The 17,594-nt window shown below is 35.1% G+C and overlaps 1 protein-coding gene across 3 annotated transcripts in view; it reads left to right on the top strand.

The window, feature by feature from the left end:
• The window catches only part of LOC138715347 (excitatory amino acid transporter-like), a 478,475-nt gene that overhangs the window by 378,389 nt on the left and 82,492 nt on the right, over positions 1-17,594 (top strand). For all 3 annotated transcript variants that reach the window (XM_069848168.1, XM_069848166.1, XM_069848165.1), the window contains one exon: positions 9,955-10,162. In XM_069848168.1, the coding sequence (XP_069704269.1) occupies positions 9,955-10,162 (208 nt within the window). The remainder of the gene's footprint in view (positions 1-9,954; positions 10,163-17,594) is intronic.

The following is a 17,594-nucleotide window of genomic DNA, read 5'->3' on the forward strand; positions in this document are numbered from 1 at the left end:
ACAAGATGTCCCACTTATTGTATATTCACGGAGTATTGACGAATGATTTAATAACGAAACTCAATATTCGGCTTTACAAATTATTGTTACATTTATAATAGGTGACGCTGGAACCTCGCAGCTTCAAATACGTCAGAATGCTATTTTTATTTGATATTTTGAATATACACGAATCAACGTTTATTTAAAGACTTTTCTACTGCAGTTACTATCCTATTACATTTAAGGTACATTGTAAATTATATTCTAACTTCATGTAGAGATCCAATGTTGCCCCTCGTGCCTCACGAAGTGGATACAGTCCTCTCTACCGAACTTTCCTGCTTTTAATTATTATTCCTTTTCTATCACTGTTCGGCGAAGTCGTCAATGTCAGAAATTCCCATTATTACTTCTTAAAAAGTTCGTCATAATATGTGTATGTATGTATTTATTCACACGGCAAATGGGTAAACACCCGGTGGCAGTGGTATAATTAATTACACTCAATAATGCCAATTAATAAAAATGAAATTAGTAATAATAATAATAATAATAATAATAATAATAATAATAATAATAATAATAATAATAATAATAATAAAAACACTAGTCGACAAAAATAAACTTTTTTTCTTTCACAAGAAGTAAAATAACATTTTCTAGAAGAATATTTCGTGCTGAATTCAAATATAATTTCAGTTTTTCCCCATCGGGCAGGAGTTTTTTTGTGATATTCATTTGAATTTTTATAATATTCTAAAAAAATCCGTAACTAGCTATCTAACTCAACGTTATAACTACTCATTCTGACTTACCTAGCAAGTGGTAGATAGTGATTTTCGGGCATATTTTGCATCTGGAACGTCTCTCTTCTTGGTCCAACAGAAGTCAGCCAGCATATTGGAACTCCACTTGCCTTGGTACCTCTTTTCCATAGTAGCTGATGAAAATGCTCACCGTATTCATCGCTGACAGCTCCAAGATTTTCGGGGAAGAAGTCCAAGTGAGAGTCCAAGAAGTGAATTTTTAAAGACATGTTGCATCCCATAGCTTTATAAGAATGCAGAAGATCAGTCACTATGTCACGATAGTTTTCTGCTTTATGGTTTCCAAGAAAATTGAAACATACTTTTGAAAGACTGCAAGGCTGCTTTCTCCAGTGGATTTAACAGTCCTTCGAAATGATCATCACCCATTAATGACCGGATTTGTGGTCCTATAAAAATTCCTTCTTTCAGTTTAGCATCACTGACTTTGGGGAATTTCGATTTCAAGTACAAGAATCTACAAGAATCCATCAGACTGTTTATCCATAGCTTTGACAAGATTTTTCATTACTCCTAACTTAATATGCAATGGAGGTAACAATATTTTTTCAGGATTCACTAAAGGGACATATGACACATTTTTCTGGCCAGGGATATGAGATTCACGTTTAGTCCATGATTTTGTAACATAGTGAGACTTCCTATCTCTGCTGTCCCAGAGGCACAAAAAAACAGCAAAATTTGGTGAACCCAAGTTGCAAACCAAGCAATAAAGCAATGACCTTTAAATCACCACAGATATACCATTCATATTTTCTAGAATTACTTTCATATTTTGATATGTCTCTTTCATATCAGCGGCATGCGCTACAGGTAATGATGGAAGTTCATTGCCAATATGTAGCAGCACAGCCTTCAAACTAACTTTAGACGAATCTATGAATAGTCGCCACTCATCTGACCGGTGTTGAAGCCCAAGAGTTTCCATAACTGAACAAATATCATTACAGAACACAATACCATTTTCTTCAGAGAAGCAGTCCTTGAAATCACTATGGCGGCCACGATAACTACATATTCTTACGTCTTTTTGGAGTAGATTCCATCCTTTGAGTCTGGAAGCTAAACCTTCAGCTTGCTGTTTAGACAGATTTAAATCCCGAATCTGGTCATTAAGGTCTTTCTGATTGGGAAAGTATGGTTCTGATGAACAGGTATTGGCTTCAAATGTAGGATCATTTTTATTTTCATCTGAAGCATTTTCAGTTTCAGTTAGGTCAGAATCAGAGTTATTACCTAAGGTCGTATCGGCATATACTGGTAGAGGGAACTGTTCATTGTGTAAGACAGGTCTTACTGCAGATTTAAAATTAAGATACTTAACTGTATGTTTTGTTTTAGATGTGATTCGTTTTAGATGTGATTCCTGTAATATTTGTCAAACAGAAATAACAATCACTTAAATGATCTTTTGGTTCCCTCCAAATCATAGGAATTGCAAATGGCATACGATGTGTACCCTTTATCCATCCAGTCAGCAATCTAACACACGAAACACAGCATGTATTTGGGGCCCAGCTCTTATCAAAATCACCAGCCTGACAGCCAAAGTAAAGTTGATAACACTTCTTTACAAGTGGGGTCAAATGTCGCCTCTGAGACTTGAAGGTCAGCTCACCACAAATATAGCAGAAACTGTCTACATGATTTACACACTTTCTTGGCATGATGAACAACACTAAGCACTAAAACACTACATACATAATACACTTCCGAAAAGAAAGGAAGGAACTATTTCACTACTGAACAAACTCACGGCCAGCTCGATACTGACACATCACAATGCCAGACGAACAGGTCTGAGCATATCCAAACATGAATGAACCTGCACAGGATTGTTTTATGGCGTTTCAGCATAATATTACGAATCATTTCCTTAAATACAGCTTGGATAAAATCGCTACATATGAGGTAACAGTTCCTATGACAAGTCAAAGAAAACGCTAAAATCCGATTTTAAAAAGTAGTTGTCACAAAAAAAAAAAAAACTGTGCCTGATGGAAAAATTCTGACTACATATCTGAATTCAGTATGAAAAACTGCACTAGAATCACTAATCAGATTTCTTGTGAAGAAAACCTTGTCGACCAGTGTAATAATAATGATAATAATAATGAGCATCTCAAATTAAGTGAAGCATGATCACTTAAAATAACATTTAAAGTAAATCTAATTTGTATCTTAAACCTAAGTTCAAACTAAAACCCACGAGTATGATATGTTCATACATGCACAAGTACCTTTCAGCACTACACTTATTTCGCTGTCAACTCACTCACTGCACTGGAACTGCGACACATTTCACTGATACTATCCTGATTTCACTAACACTTCAATAACATTTCTTTGTTCAAATACTTTGCACTACCACTATAAACTATAAAACTTCACTGACACAAACACATTTCACTTTTACAATACACTTCACTGATACAACACACTTCTTCACTGATACAACACTTCAATAACAAAACATCAATTACACCCTTTAAGTAGTGTGTATAATATACTACCGACTATTAGTAAAGTCTTTAAGCGTATTTTAAAATTTTTTGGTTATCGATAAAATCTTTAGTAAGTCTGCCGGCAAAGCATTCCAGTCCCTGATAGTACGATTGAGAAAAGAAAACTTTCCAGTTTCCGTCCTCTGTCTCCTTCCCCTCAATTTATATGAGTGGTCGTTCCTTGAAGAGTAATTTGGCGGCCGCAATCTATTTTTTATTTCTCTCCAGGCAGGCTCATCTCTGTATGTTTTGAATATTGCGCATAATCGAATTCGCGTTCTCCTGTTCGTGAGTGTGTCCCATTTTAATGGTGAATTATTACGACAACGTTTGAGAGCCCGTTTTTTAATCTTTTCCAATGTCTTAATATGTTCTAATCTGTAAGGATCCAAACATGCAGGACCATATTCAATTACTGAACAAACTAGTGACTTATACAATTTCTTTGGATTTACCAGAAACTTTTTAGTACCCTCATCACAAAGTGTAACGTGCTCCATGCTTTTCTCGCTGTGTCAGTAACGTGTTCCCCCCATCCGAGATCGCTGCTAAAAATGTTATTCCTAGGTATTTACATATGTTAACTTCCGGAATGATTCCCCCCCCCCAAGGTATAAGATGCTGTGGGTTCCAGAAATTTCATATATTTGGAAAGATGATACCTACTGTGGAGGTGATAAGGAAGATAGTATTATATCATGAGACTTGTATAAAATTGTATAAGGAAAAGGAGAAACCTGGGGAAACCAAGTTCAATACAGCATTTGTTCATCACAAATTTCGCTTGAACATACCGTGATTCCAAGTATTTCAATAGAAAATTGACGGTTCTGTCATTCGAGTGATGGAACCCCATGGCTCACTTCTTTATAATAACCATAATAATAATAATAATAATAATAATAATAATAATAATAATTTATTTAACCTGGCGTAATAGATCGACTACTGATCAGATTTTTTGTATTCGACAGATATTGGAGAAAAAATGGGAGTATAAGGGTACAGTACATCAGTTATTCCTAGATTTCAAAAAGGCATGTGACTCGGTTAAGAGAGAATTGTATGAAATTCTAATTGAATTTGGTATTCCCAAGAAACTAGTTCGAGTAATTAAAATGTGTCTCCGTGAAACGTCCAGCAAAGTCCGTATAGACCAGTTTCTATCTTATGCTTTTCCAATTCACTGCGGGCTAAAGCAAGGGGATGCACTATCACCTTTGCTTTTTAACTTCGCTCTAGAATATGTCATTAGGAAAGTTCAGGATAACAGACAGGGTTTGGAATTGAACGGGTTACACCAGCTTCTTGTCTATTCGGATGGCGTGAATATGTTAGGAGAAAATCCACAAACGATTATGGAAAATACGGAAATTTTACTTGAAGCAAGTAAAGCGATAGGTTTGGAAGTAAATCCCGAAAAGACAAAGTATATGATTATATCTCGTGACCAGAATGTTGTACGAAATGGAAACATAAAAATTGGAGATTTATCCTTCGAAGAGATGGAAAAATTGAAATATCTTGGAGCAACAGTAACAAATGGCCTATAAATGACACTCGGGAGGAAATTACACGCAGAATAAATATGGGAAATGCGTGTTATTATTCGGTTGAGAAGCTTTTGTCATCTAGTCTGCTATCAAAAAATCTCAAAGTCAGCATTTATAAAACAGTTATATTACCGGTTGTTCTGTATGGTTGTGAACCTTGGACTCTTACTTTGAGGGAGGAACAGAGATTAAGGGTGTTTGAGAATAAGATTATTAGGAAAATATTTGGGGCTAAGAGGGATGAAGTTACAGGAGAATGGAGAAAGTTACACAACGCAGAACTGCACGCATTGTATTCTTCACCTGACATAATTAGGAACATTAAATCCAGACGTTTGAGATGGGTAGGGCATGTAGCACGTATGGGCGAATCCAGAAATGCATATAGAGTATTAGTTGGGAGACCGGAGGGATAAAGACCTTTGTTGAGGCCGAGACGTAGATGGGAGGATAATATTAAAATGGATTTGAGGGATGTGGGATATGATGATAAAGAGTGGATTAATCTTGCATAGGATAGGGACCGATGGCGGGCTTAATGTGATGGCGGCAATGAACCTTCGGGTTCCTTAAAAGCCATTTGTAAGTAAGGAAGTAAGTAAATAATAATAATGAGAATAATAATAATCGTAATCATCATCAAATTATTAATTATTATGCCTTGGTCTTTACCTCTAATTGAGGTTCCGGTTGATATGTAGTACCTACATCTATTATTATCAGGCAGTACATCTCACTTGATTATATATGTCAGGGGAGGAACAATTTGTTTCTACGTAGCTGAAGTCTGAGTAGTGTAATATGTATCTAGTCAGCGATGTATACAATGGAGAGGGAAATGAACTGGCCACCCTACCCCAATATCTCCTTGCCTAGTTGTCTCGTGAGTGATGCCTTGTTGGTGTCACTTTTGGGGTCCAGACCTGTCTTCGGACAGTTGACTAACAACAAACTACAATGCCTTGGTCTAATACATAATTTATTTAACAATTGTAAATTATGAATATGATAGTATAACATGTTTAATTTTCCCAAAATATTAGCAACCAAATGGGTGGAAGTGAAATAATCTTGGAGATTGAAAGGGACAATAGGGTACATTTAAATGAATAGAAAACCTATATTACGTTTTGTGATTAAATACACAGTTAATTAGAAAATTGAGTTGAAAATTTCAGCAGTCTGGCAACATCGCCGTTAACATACTGCTATTTCTTCTCGTAATATACATGTAAGACGTTAAAGAACTCAGGTCCGTCTGCATTAGTGATTTACTTCCCATCTCCCTTTCTGACTACAATGTTGCAAGCTGGTCGCATCGGTAAGTGGCTTCAAATTAGTGTTTTTTTAATTAAATTTACACAAAAACCGTCCATGCCATTGAAATGCGCCAGAGGGATAAAAATTATTTATTTGATTTTCTATCGATATGGACAAAAATCACGATGCTACTCGCAATTAGTTGTTTGCATTTATTTACACTGCAAGTGGGCAAACACCCGGTGGCAGTGGCAACTTCATTATACACAATAAAAATCTATACTAACAATAAATCTGTAGCCGAAATTTTTCTGGTAATTTTCGATTTTCCAAAAATAATTGGTCCTAATTTATATAATTAACCGCCCTGAAACCGAAAATCGCTTTTTTGAAATTTTTGTTTGTATGTCTGTCTGTCTGTCTGGATGTTTGTTACCTTTTCACGCGATAATGACTGAACCGATTTATATGAAAATTGGAATATAAATTAAGTTCGTTGTAACTTAAAATTTAGGCTATATGGCATCCAAAATATTTTATTTAAAAAGAGGGTTATAAGGGGGCTTGAATTATAAATCGAAATATCTCCCTTATTATTAATTTTCATGAAAAATATTACATAACAAAAGTTTTTTTTTTAATAATTTTCGATAAGCTTTATTCCATGCAAAAGTTTGATAGGACTTATATTTAATGAGATAAATGAGTTTCAAAATTACAATAACAACGCCATCTAAGGTGGTGTAATGAAATAAAAAAACAAATGACTTCGTCTATAAGGGGCCTTGGACAACAACAATCGAAAGCTATGAAACATAGCCTACAGAGAATGTTTCTGTGTTTATATGAAGTAATATCGGAAGCTAAATTAACCGATTTGTATAATTAATTATTAATTCACCATTGGAAAGTGTAGTTTCTCTAGATGGACATAATGCTATAATGTTATTACAGTAACTTCTGAGTGAATCGAGGACAGGTAAGATTAAAATAGCTTCTTATGCACAGAAAACTTGATAGGCATTCGTTTCCTGTATTTCCCAAAATAATTTTTATGACCAAATGAGTGGTCTCTAGACCAAAATGATCGCATTTTAATTTTTTTAATACAATTTAAATTAAGTAACATAATAAACTATTTATCCTTCTATCAAACACGAATGTTCCCTGGATCAAATGTCCTATTTTAATTATGTATTTACTTTATATTTATTTCTAATGGGTGCAGCGGAGCACACGGGTACGGCTAGTAATACAATAATACCAAATAAAAGGGTGTTAAACATTCGGGAAAACTCATTTTTTCTGAGAAAACTATGGACTTTCCACCAATATGATATTACACTTTTTTGTTACATACAACATGAGCTATTCGATCTGAAAAACTGCAGGGTTATTTCATTTCTACTCTGTATACAGGATGATACAACAAAGCTGTTGAAATTTTACTTGATAATCACAAAGAATTAAACAACACTGCATTTACATTTGTAACAACATTATGGCTCTCGTTTATGAGCTTTAGTGAAAATGAATTCATCTTTCTTCATGTTAAAAATTAGAAGTTCTCTTCGTGTTAACATAATTTAATATTAAACAATGAAAGAGTATACAACTTAATTCAAAGGAATAATCTACGTCAATTTCTAAATTAAAATATGAGACAAAATAAAATTCGAGTAAGTTTCCAGCTACAGATACTTCCCGCAAGGCAGGATGGTCTTATTTCAATGTGCGCTATTATTAGGAACAAATAAATTAAGTATAATATACAAGAATTTTAATTTTAAAAGTTCTGCATCACTGTTTAAGGTGCTAAGAGCAACACTCGAATCCTGTAATTTTTATGGTATAAAGTCATTTGGAACAAAACTAACATCAACGTCAGCAATGATGTATTCTTCAGCAGTAAAATAATATAAATATTTAAATATTTCTCATCTTGTATGTAACCTTTCCTCGAGATAGAATCCCCAAACCCTTATGCAGGCCAACGGAAAAGTTATAGTTCATATATTCCGAACTGTCAGTGACAAAATAGCTATTGAAAATGAAATTATTCGCTGCATAACGATGATTATAAATATTTAAAAAATATTAAGTGCCGATTTTAAAACATTTGTAGTTGGTGCTCTAATTTTGTTATTCCTTGCAAATAATCTATAATTTGTATTTCATAACAATCGGTCCTAAATACGTGTTAGATCATTAATTAAATTGCATTACTAGTAGATATCACAATGTAATCCTCCCTCGAAAAAAATACAAATAGGCTATTCCAATGAATTACCCAGTATTTTTGCAGCAGGTAGAACATTATATCTATGGTGCGCGGTAAAAAAGGCGTAAGTCATAAACTGAAAGTTTTCAGTAGAGCAAATAAGCAAATACAAAGTTTGAAATGAGGACCAATAACATTATGATTGATTGGAAATCTGACGCTCCACATAATTACGGAAGAGAATAGACATATATGCCCTATATAGGATCTGAACAAGTATATTTTTTACATTTTCTGTATTCACATGGTGATCATAACTCAAAACCACCAATTTCTGATTTACGCTGCTTTTACCGCGCACAATAGATATTTATATACCCTCTACATAAACATTATTTTTAAACAGCATAACTGCGACCCAGCCAAATCAGTCCACTGACTATACCTCTCTACGAGTATAACATTTTTATTCCAGGAAGATTATTTTTTTTTGCGGAAAAAAAAAAGATATTGTGGGAAATATGTTCTCTAAAAATGATTGTCCTTACATTTTCACTTTACCATTTGTTCTTTGTCATTTAACCATTTCCTTATCGACTCTGAATAGCATTTGTAGTCTAAAATAATTTACACAGGTGGATTTACAGCTCCGGACTTCCATAGACATGTCAGGTAGTTCCTTAGCAGTCACATATTAACGACGAATCTCAGCTGACGAATCAGTTCTCGCCATAGGCGTACCTATTGTCGTGAACATTGGTATAATAAAAATTCTTAGCTATTTTCTGTTAATTTTCTATTAAATGAAATAGTATGAAATGAGGAAAAAAGTGGAGGCATACTGTTAATGGAATTAAATTGAGAGGCAGGTGAATCCAGATAAAAAACAATAATTCTCCATTCTTGTCTGCTCAAAATAACATTTCAGTTAACACTTAGGCTGTACGCATACAGGAAGTGACGAGACAGCTTGAGACGAGTCATTTTTGTCAGAGACAGACTCGAAGACAAAGTTAACATAGTTTGTTATGGGTCAGCCGCACATAGGAAAGACGCTTGTCTCAGGCTGTCAGAGACTGTCTGAGGCAGTCTCGTCTCGAGGAAACTAGAGACAGTCCAGTTTGCGCATGCGCGTACTTCTGCTTTCATTATTTCATATTATCAGCGTTGCCGAGTATCAGAAGAAGATTCAGATTAAATTGATTTCAGTGACATTGTCGTGCACCAGTACTACAATGGAATTAGATAGTCAAAACTTTGTACACTCATTCGTGTGAAGTTGAATTTCTTTTGATTGTCTCGAAGTTCATATAAAAAAATTGTAAGGTTCCTCTTTTGGTTGATGGGATATATCCAAAACTTGCGAAATGGCTTTTCTTCCAAACACAGCATGTAATAATATAAAATAATAGGCACATCTTTATTACATGCCATAATGACCGAAACTGAGAGAAGCAAAATATGAAGCAATATATTTAGTCTCTGACACTTTGTCTTGAGCCTCTTTGTCTCCGACAGTCTCGTGTGCGCCCAGCCTTAGGAACCGAGCTCTAACACTGTGCTACCAGAGAAGTTCAATGACGATGTTAACCCATTTATTTTTGCAGGCAGTGCGAGACTGAACGCTAGCATGAATGGAAAGATCGCCGTGAGGACGCTGATATACTTCGTGCTCACGTCGCTGACGAATGCGATCTTGGGCACAATTCTCGTTCTGCTCATTCATCCCGGAGACCCCCATACTAAAGGAGTCCTCGGAGAAGTGACCATGGATCGGGAAGCGCATATCCTCGACGGGATCCTCGATCTTGGAAGGTCTGTATAGCACATTGAAACTTAGCAGACTTAGCTACTACACTAAATTTATGGTTGGTCATGATAGATAGTTCGTTACCATAATATAATTCTATAAGGAAGCTTTTAATAGAAAAAGAAGCATTTTCTGCGGATTTAGGAAGAGACTAGTGAGTGCTTTGTATGGAGTGTGGTATTGTATGGGGCAGAAATATGGACATTATAACAACGTGAAGAGAAGCAAATAGAAGCATTACAAATATGGATATGGAGAATAATGGAATGTGTGAAGTGGACAGACAGAACAAGATATGAAGCTATGTTGGAAAAAATAAAACAAGCAAACAAAACAGACTAGGGAACAGTTCCAAGTGCCTGTATTTTACACAATTTCCAACAGATTTACACTACACTATTCTGTTTCACTGCTAATATGCACTGCTGTTTGCGTCCATAAGACTGTCTTCCCCTACTTCATGTATGTAATTATTTTATTTTCTTAGATACTTCATTATGTTCTTCATATATCCGTTCTTGTGATCCCTCATTTTGATCTTCGATCCTTTACCCATATAGCCCGCTCTCTACTAATTATCGTTGTTCCATTAAGTATTAGGTTGATGCAAAAGTTCGTAATGTTTTTTTTTTTTTTTTTGCTCTGGCAGAAGTTTTTATTTGAGATGAACAGAAGATAGAAATTCATCAGTAATATATTATTCTACATTATCTATGACTCTCTGCCAGTGCTCGATTCCGCGTCTTGAAGTCAAAGAGGTCGTCAAACTAAGTTTGTAGAACATCTTCGTTATCAAAGGAGTTCTCTTGAAGATTGCTGGATAGAGAACCGAAAAGGTGAAAATCTGAGGGCGTAAAATCGGGAAAATATGCAGGATGTGGAATCATCTCCAAACCAAACTCCTGGATTGCTGCTTTCGTCATGTTAGTGAAGTGCGGGCGTGCATTATTGTGTTACAGCAGCACTTGATGCAGTCTTCCCTGTCGTTTTTCTTCAATTGCGGCCGTAATGCGTATGAGTTGTTGACAATAAGTATAAGCAGTTATGGTTACATTTCTGGGAAGCAATTTGTAGTACATGATGCCCTCTTTATACCACCAGACGCATAACACCATCTTCTGTGAATGGACACTAACTTTTGTACGGAATGTTGTGTGTTGAAACGAGAGAACCATTTTCTTGCAGTGCTTTCTCCGATGGCATTCTCCCCCATACAGAGCACAAATGTTTCGAGCCGCCTCCGCTACCTTTGCTCCTATATTAAATTCAAACAGAAGAATTTGTTGGAAATGCTCTTTTTTTTCTACTTCACACTCCATCTTCTTTAGCCCACAAATAGCACAAACTTTCTTAAAATCCTCAAAATCCAAGGTGTATTTACAAGCACAACATTCCAAACAACAAATTACAAACGATAAACAATCCCCTAACAATGCAGTGTTGTGATGACGAACAAAAACTCTACAAACTTATTCATCAACCTAATGAAATAGCTTTTTGTAACGGCTCCAACTAGTAGGCTACCCTTCTCACTTTCCTTTTTCACTGAAGACGAAGATAGAGCCAATCTTCGAAATGTTGCGATAAGCGATGGAAAAAGTCCAATCTATACCTCTTCTTTATAACGTACCATTGTTTCCCCCCCTTTTAGGTCATTATTAGAAAACTTATTCGTAATCATTACTATGTGTGTAAAAAAATACTGAAATACTGATGTAATATATACAGAAAATTACTAAAAGACGTAATATAAATGTACAATTACAATTAATGTACGCAGCATATACATCTTGACAATTATTTTACCTTATTCTCTGCCATTGAAATATGTAATGAAATTTAGTCATCTTCCTTCGTCAGATCGTTCTCGATTGTTTTGCGGTTACCATACTGGCCGTTCGACTCGATGTTCGTGGAGGGCGATAAAATCCTTAGCATGCCTTCCTCCTGGACGGAAAGAAAGCTGTCATAAATTTACGGCATATACGAGTATAAAAGAACCCTGCTCCTCACAGGGAGCTCAGGCAAAATTCTTCTGTCATATCTCGACCACATTGAATTTCAACGCTAAATAAAATTTTCTGTTGAAATAGTCATTAAACTATTACCTATTACTACCACCACCACCACCACCACCACCACCACTACCACTAGCACGGCTACGACTACCACCACTACCACACTATCACTACTATTGCTGCTACTACCTACTACTTTACTAATACTACTAATTTCCTCTGAAACTTCTTTGTTGAATATTTTGTGTAAAAGCTTCGCTTTCCTCCCACATCAGACAGAACTATAACTTAAAACTGAGCTGTTTATTAAGTTAAGATATTCCAAGTTCAGTTTTCAGTTATGCTTTCCAGAAACACTTAAAACTGAACTGAACTGAAAATCCATATTTGCGCTGATGGCTGAACAGTGGTTCACAAGGACGCATGAAAGTGTAGATATTGAGCTAGAATTGGATACTTTAGCATTTTTTTTGGTGGACGAATGAACACATAACCTAGATCATTAACATCATTCTGCAACAAAAGTCTAAAATACATCCCATGTTTGCTAATCGTGGTTCAGAGGAAGCTTATGTAGTTAATATTGTTTTAATTATTATAACAAGCTTGAGATAGGGTTTGTTTGGTGTTATACTAGCAACATTATACATAAGAAAATAATAAGCAATAATAAAAATGATTAGAGGAGAAAAAATCGCTCTGGCACGGTGATCGAACCCACGTCCTTGGTTCTACGTGCCAAGCGCTCTAACCACTGAGCTACCACAATACCGGATCGAATCCCTCTCTTTGTTAGCTAAATAATAAAAATACTCTTCACTGATGGGATTATGTATATATGTATGTATGTATTGTTGAAAATTTTCCCAGACTTGACTCATGTTTTTGCTCTCGTCTAGAATTTGTTATATTGATCTATAAGGTAACTTTGCAAACCATTAATGTCTCCTTTGTTATACTGCCATATTTTTCGAGTGACATCTATACGGACACTTGTCTAAAGCCAGTTTATGTATGTATGTATGTATGTACGTATGTATGTATGTATGTATGTATGTATGTATTTTTAAACATTGTTTACCAGCATGTTCCATTACAAAAATGCAATGCTACATGCTAATAGACTACACATTACAACATTTCTAACTCTTCCGAATACAATGTATACACATTATTGCTAGCCTATTCTACTTTCCCTAAATATACTATTTACAACATGTTAACACCTATGCTACTGTTGAAGCTGTTAAATACTTTGTACAACACTGTTTTTGTACCTATTCCTTTTCTATTTACAGAAAAAAAAATCAATACTATTGCTAATCATTTTAAAAACTATGTTTAGAAATATACTATTTAACAAATTAACCTACTTTCCCTAAATTTACTATTTACAACGTGTTAACATCTATGCTACTGTTGGATCTTTTAAGTACTTTATACAACACTATTTTAGAGCCTTTTCTGTTTACAAATTAAAAAAATATCTATACTATTGCTAATACTTAAAAAAACTATGTTTAGAAGAATACTATTTAACAAATTAACTTATATTCCTTAAATTTACTATTTACAACGTGTCAACATCTACTGTATGGTACTGTTGAATCTTTTAAATACATTATACATCACTATTTTAGAGCCTATTCTGTTTTTCTATATATAAATTAAAAAAAACAATGAATACTATTGTTAATTCTTTTACAATCTATGTATACTATTTATAAAATTAATCTATTTTCCTTCAATTTACTATTTACAACGTATCAACATTGTTGAATCTTTTAAATACATTTACAACACTATTTTGGAGCCTATTCTGTTTTTCTGTTTACAAATTAAAAAAAATCTATACCATTGTTAATACTTTTAAAAACTATGTCTAGAAGAATACTGTTTAACAAATTAACCTATTTTCCTTGAATTTACTATTTACAATATGTCAAAATTAATAGTTTTTGTGAAAACTTTATGAATGGTTTTGTGTATTTATTCACTAAGTAACAATTGCTCATCGGCCAGTGGCCGCCGGCGTTAATCACACTTTTCTTGAGTCTTAGTCTTTGTTTATTTAGTAACTCACATTTCCATAGTAGGTGATCCACAGTTTGTGGACTCCGTTTACAAGGGCATATTGGATCGTCCATTATCTTAAAGCGATGGAAATACGATCTTAGTTTCCCATGACCTGTTAGGATAGTAGCTAAGTTTGTACACATATGTAGTTTCTAAACAATCTATCCTGTACACTAGGGAAGAACGATCTTGTTAATTCACTCTTGGTTGTGGTGTCCCATTCACTTTGCCACACTTGTACACCTTTCTCTTTCAGTTCACTTTTCACTGCACTTTTGGGGAACTTGGAGTAGGAGATGTCGACCTCGTTCCTGCCAGCTGCTTCCTTCGCCAGCTGATCAGCAAGCTCGTTCCCAAAGTTCCCAGCATGTGCCTTCACCCAGGTGAAGTGGATGGTCCAGTTGGCTTTTTCCAGGCTCCTTATTTCTTCTCTAATTTGTTCTATGAGGCACTGGTGATTCGTGGAGTTGGCTATGGCATCTAAAGTTATTTTACTATCTGTGTGGATTGCTACCGTGCGTTTGTTTTCTATCATGTAGTTGAAATCCTTAATTTTTTTCAACGCTTTCACAATTGCGAGCTGCTCAGCCTGGTTGTTCGAACATATTTCTGCTAGTCTGTACTGTAATTGATGAGCAAGATAAACTTCAATGGTGTATTCTTTATTTACACTCTTTTTCTTCAACGTTATTATTTCTGCAGGATGAGGCCACATTCTATAATGTTGCGGGGCATCGTATAATCCAGACTGTTCCGTTTCCTTGTGTGATGTGATAGCATTTTACTATGTTATTTAGTTCAATTAAAATGGGGGTTATTCCTGTGAGTACACAAAGAGCTTCATAAGATGTTGTTCGAAAAGCCTTAGCGATTTTTATGTTCATTAGCCTCTATACTCTCTTTAGTTTTGTGGCATTGTTATTCCGGCTTATGCATTCTATCCATGCTGGAGCACCATATGACAGGATAGGTAATATCGTTCCTGCGTAAATAATTCGGAGGACTTCGTGTCTTAAACCCCAGTTAATTTTGGCCGACTATGATAAAGCGTGTATGATTTTAATGCATTTTCCTGTTACATATTCTATATGTTCACTAAATTTAAATCTATTGTCAAGGACAATTCCTAGATACTTCATCGTGTTAACCTGTTTCAGTTCTTTGTTATTAAGATATATGTTAATATCTCGTTTGATTCTAGGTTTTTTTCCTTGTTATGACCATGAATTTCGATTTCTCGTCGTTGAATGTTATTTTGTTGTTCGTAGCCCACTTTTCGACCTTTTGTATTTCTATGTTGGCATAATTTTCAATTTCTAATAAGGTTTTTCCATTTGTCAGTATTATTAGGTCATCGGCGAAGGCAATCACTTTAGTATTTTTTGTATATTCCAAATTGAGGAGAGAATTATATTGGAGATTCCAGAAACCTGGCCCACAGCAAGAGCCTTGTGGACACCCTTTACTTATTTTCCTCTGCACTACCCTGCTATTTGTTGCTAAAGTGGCACTTCTTTCGCTGAAATGTATGTATGTATGTATGTATGTATGTATGTATGTATGTATGTATGTATGTATGTATGTATGTATGTATGTATGTATGTATTTATGTATGTACGTATGTATGTATATATGATTTATTCACACTGCAATGGGTATATACACGGTGGCAGTGGTAACTAATTACACTCAATAATGACGATACTAAACTTATTAATTAAAAATACAATTAATAATAATACTAATAACTAATAATAATAATAATAATAATAACAACAACAACAACAGGGAATGTACTAAATTAAATGAAACGATCACTTAAAATAACATTTGAAATATTATAATTTGTATCTTAAAACTAAGATCGAACTAAAACCCACGAGTATATGTTCATATCTGCACAAGTACCTTTCAACATTACACTCATTTCGCTGGCAACTCACTCACTGCACTGGAACTACGACACATTTCACTGATTCTATCCTGATTTCACTAACACTTCAAAAACATTTCACTGTTCAAATACTTTGCACTGCCACTATAAACTATAAAGCTTCACTGACAGGAACAGTTTCACTTACACAGCACACTTCACTGACACGACATACTTCTTCACTGATACAACACTTCAATAACAACATATCATTTACACCCTTTAAGTATTGTGTATAATTACCGTCTATTAGTAAGGTCCTTAAGCCTATTTTTAAATGCATTTTTGGTTGTTGGTAAAGCCTTTAGTAAGTCTGCAGGTAAAGCATTCCAGTCCCTGATAGTACGATTGAGAAAAGAAAACTTTCCAGTGTCCGTCCTCTGCCTTTTTTCCCTCAATTTATATGAGTGGTCGTTCCTTGAAGAGTAATTTGGCGGCTGCAACCTATTTTTTATTTCTCTCCAGGCAGGCTCACCTCTGTATGTTTTGAACAGTGCGCATAATCGAATTCGCGTTCTCCTGTCCGTGAGTGTGTCCCATTTTAATGGTGAATTTTTCCGACAACACTTAAGAGCCCGTTTTTGAATCTTTTCCAGTGTCTTAATATGTTCTAATCTGTAAGGATCCCAACATGCAGCACCATATTCCATTACTGGACGTACTAGTGCTTGATATGCAATCTCTTTGGATTTATCAGAAGCTTTTCTTAGTACCCTCATCACAAAGTGTAACGCTCTCCATGCTTTTCCCGCTGTGTCTGTAACGTGTTCCCCCCAGCCGAGATCGCTGCTAAATGTTATTCCGAGGTATTTACATTTGTTAACTTCCGGAATGGTTTCACTCCCTAACGTATACGATGCGACTATTTTATTTCTTTTCCTTGTAAAGCTGATGGCTTTGCTCTTTAGAGAATTTATTTTCATTTTGTTGGCTATTGTCCAATCGTTTATTCTATTGAAGTCATTCTGGAGAAGAGTAGTATCTTCATGACTTTTTATTTCCCTGTATACCATACAATCATCCGCGAATAAGCGAACCCTGGACAAGATATTAACTGGCAGATCATTTACAAAAGCCAAGAATAGAAGAGGCCCCAAGACACTCCCCTGCGGGACCCCGGAAGTAATTTCAATTGGGTTCGATAATTCCTCCCCTATCCGTACTCTCTGAGTGCGACAAGTTAAAAATTCCTTGATCCACTGGAGCACTCTGAAGTCAATCCCCGTTTAGTTGGAGTTGAACACTATTATGATCACTGATTTCAGGTAATACTTATGAAGAGTGAAAACTATCTCAGGGTCGCATCAAGAAGACATCTAAAAGGTTATTGTACCTTGTAGGTTTATTTGTGACGTGTAAATTATTTATGTTCGCTTTAATCAATAGACCTATAGATACCAGCCATTTGGT

Source organism: Periplaneta americana, chromosome 15 (assembly GCF_040183065.1).
Source record: "Periplaneta americana isolate PAMFEO1 chromosome 15, P.americana_PAMFEO1_priV1, whole genome shotgun sequence".
Taxonomy (NCBI): Eukaryota; Metazoa; Arthropoda; class Insecta; order Blattodea; family Blattidae; genus Periplaneta; species Periplaneta americana.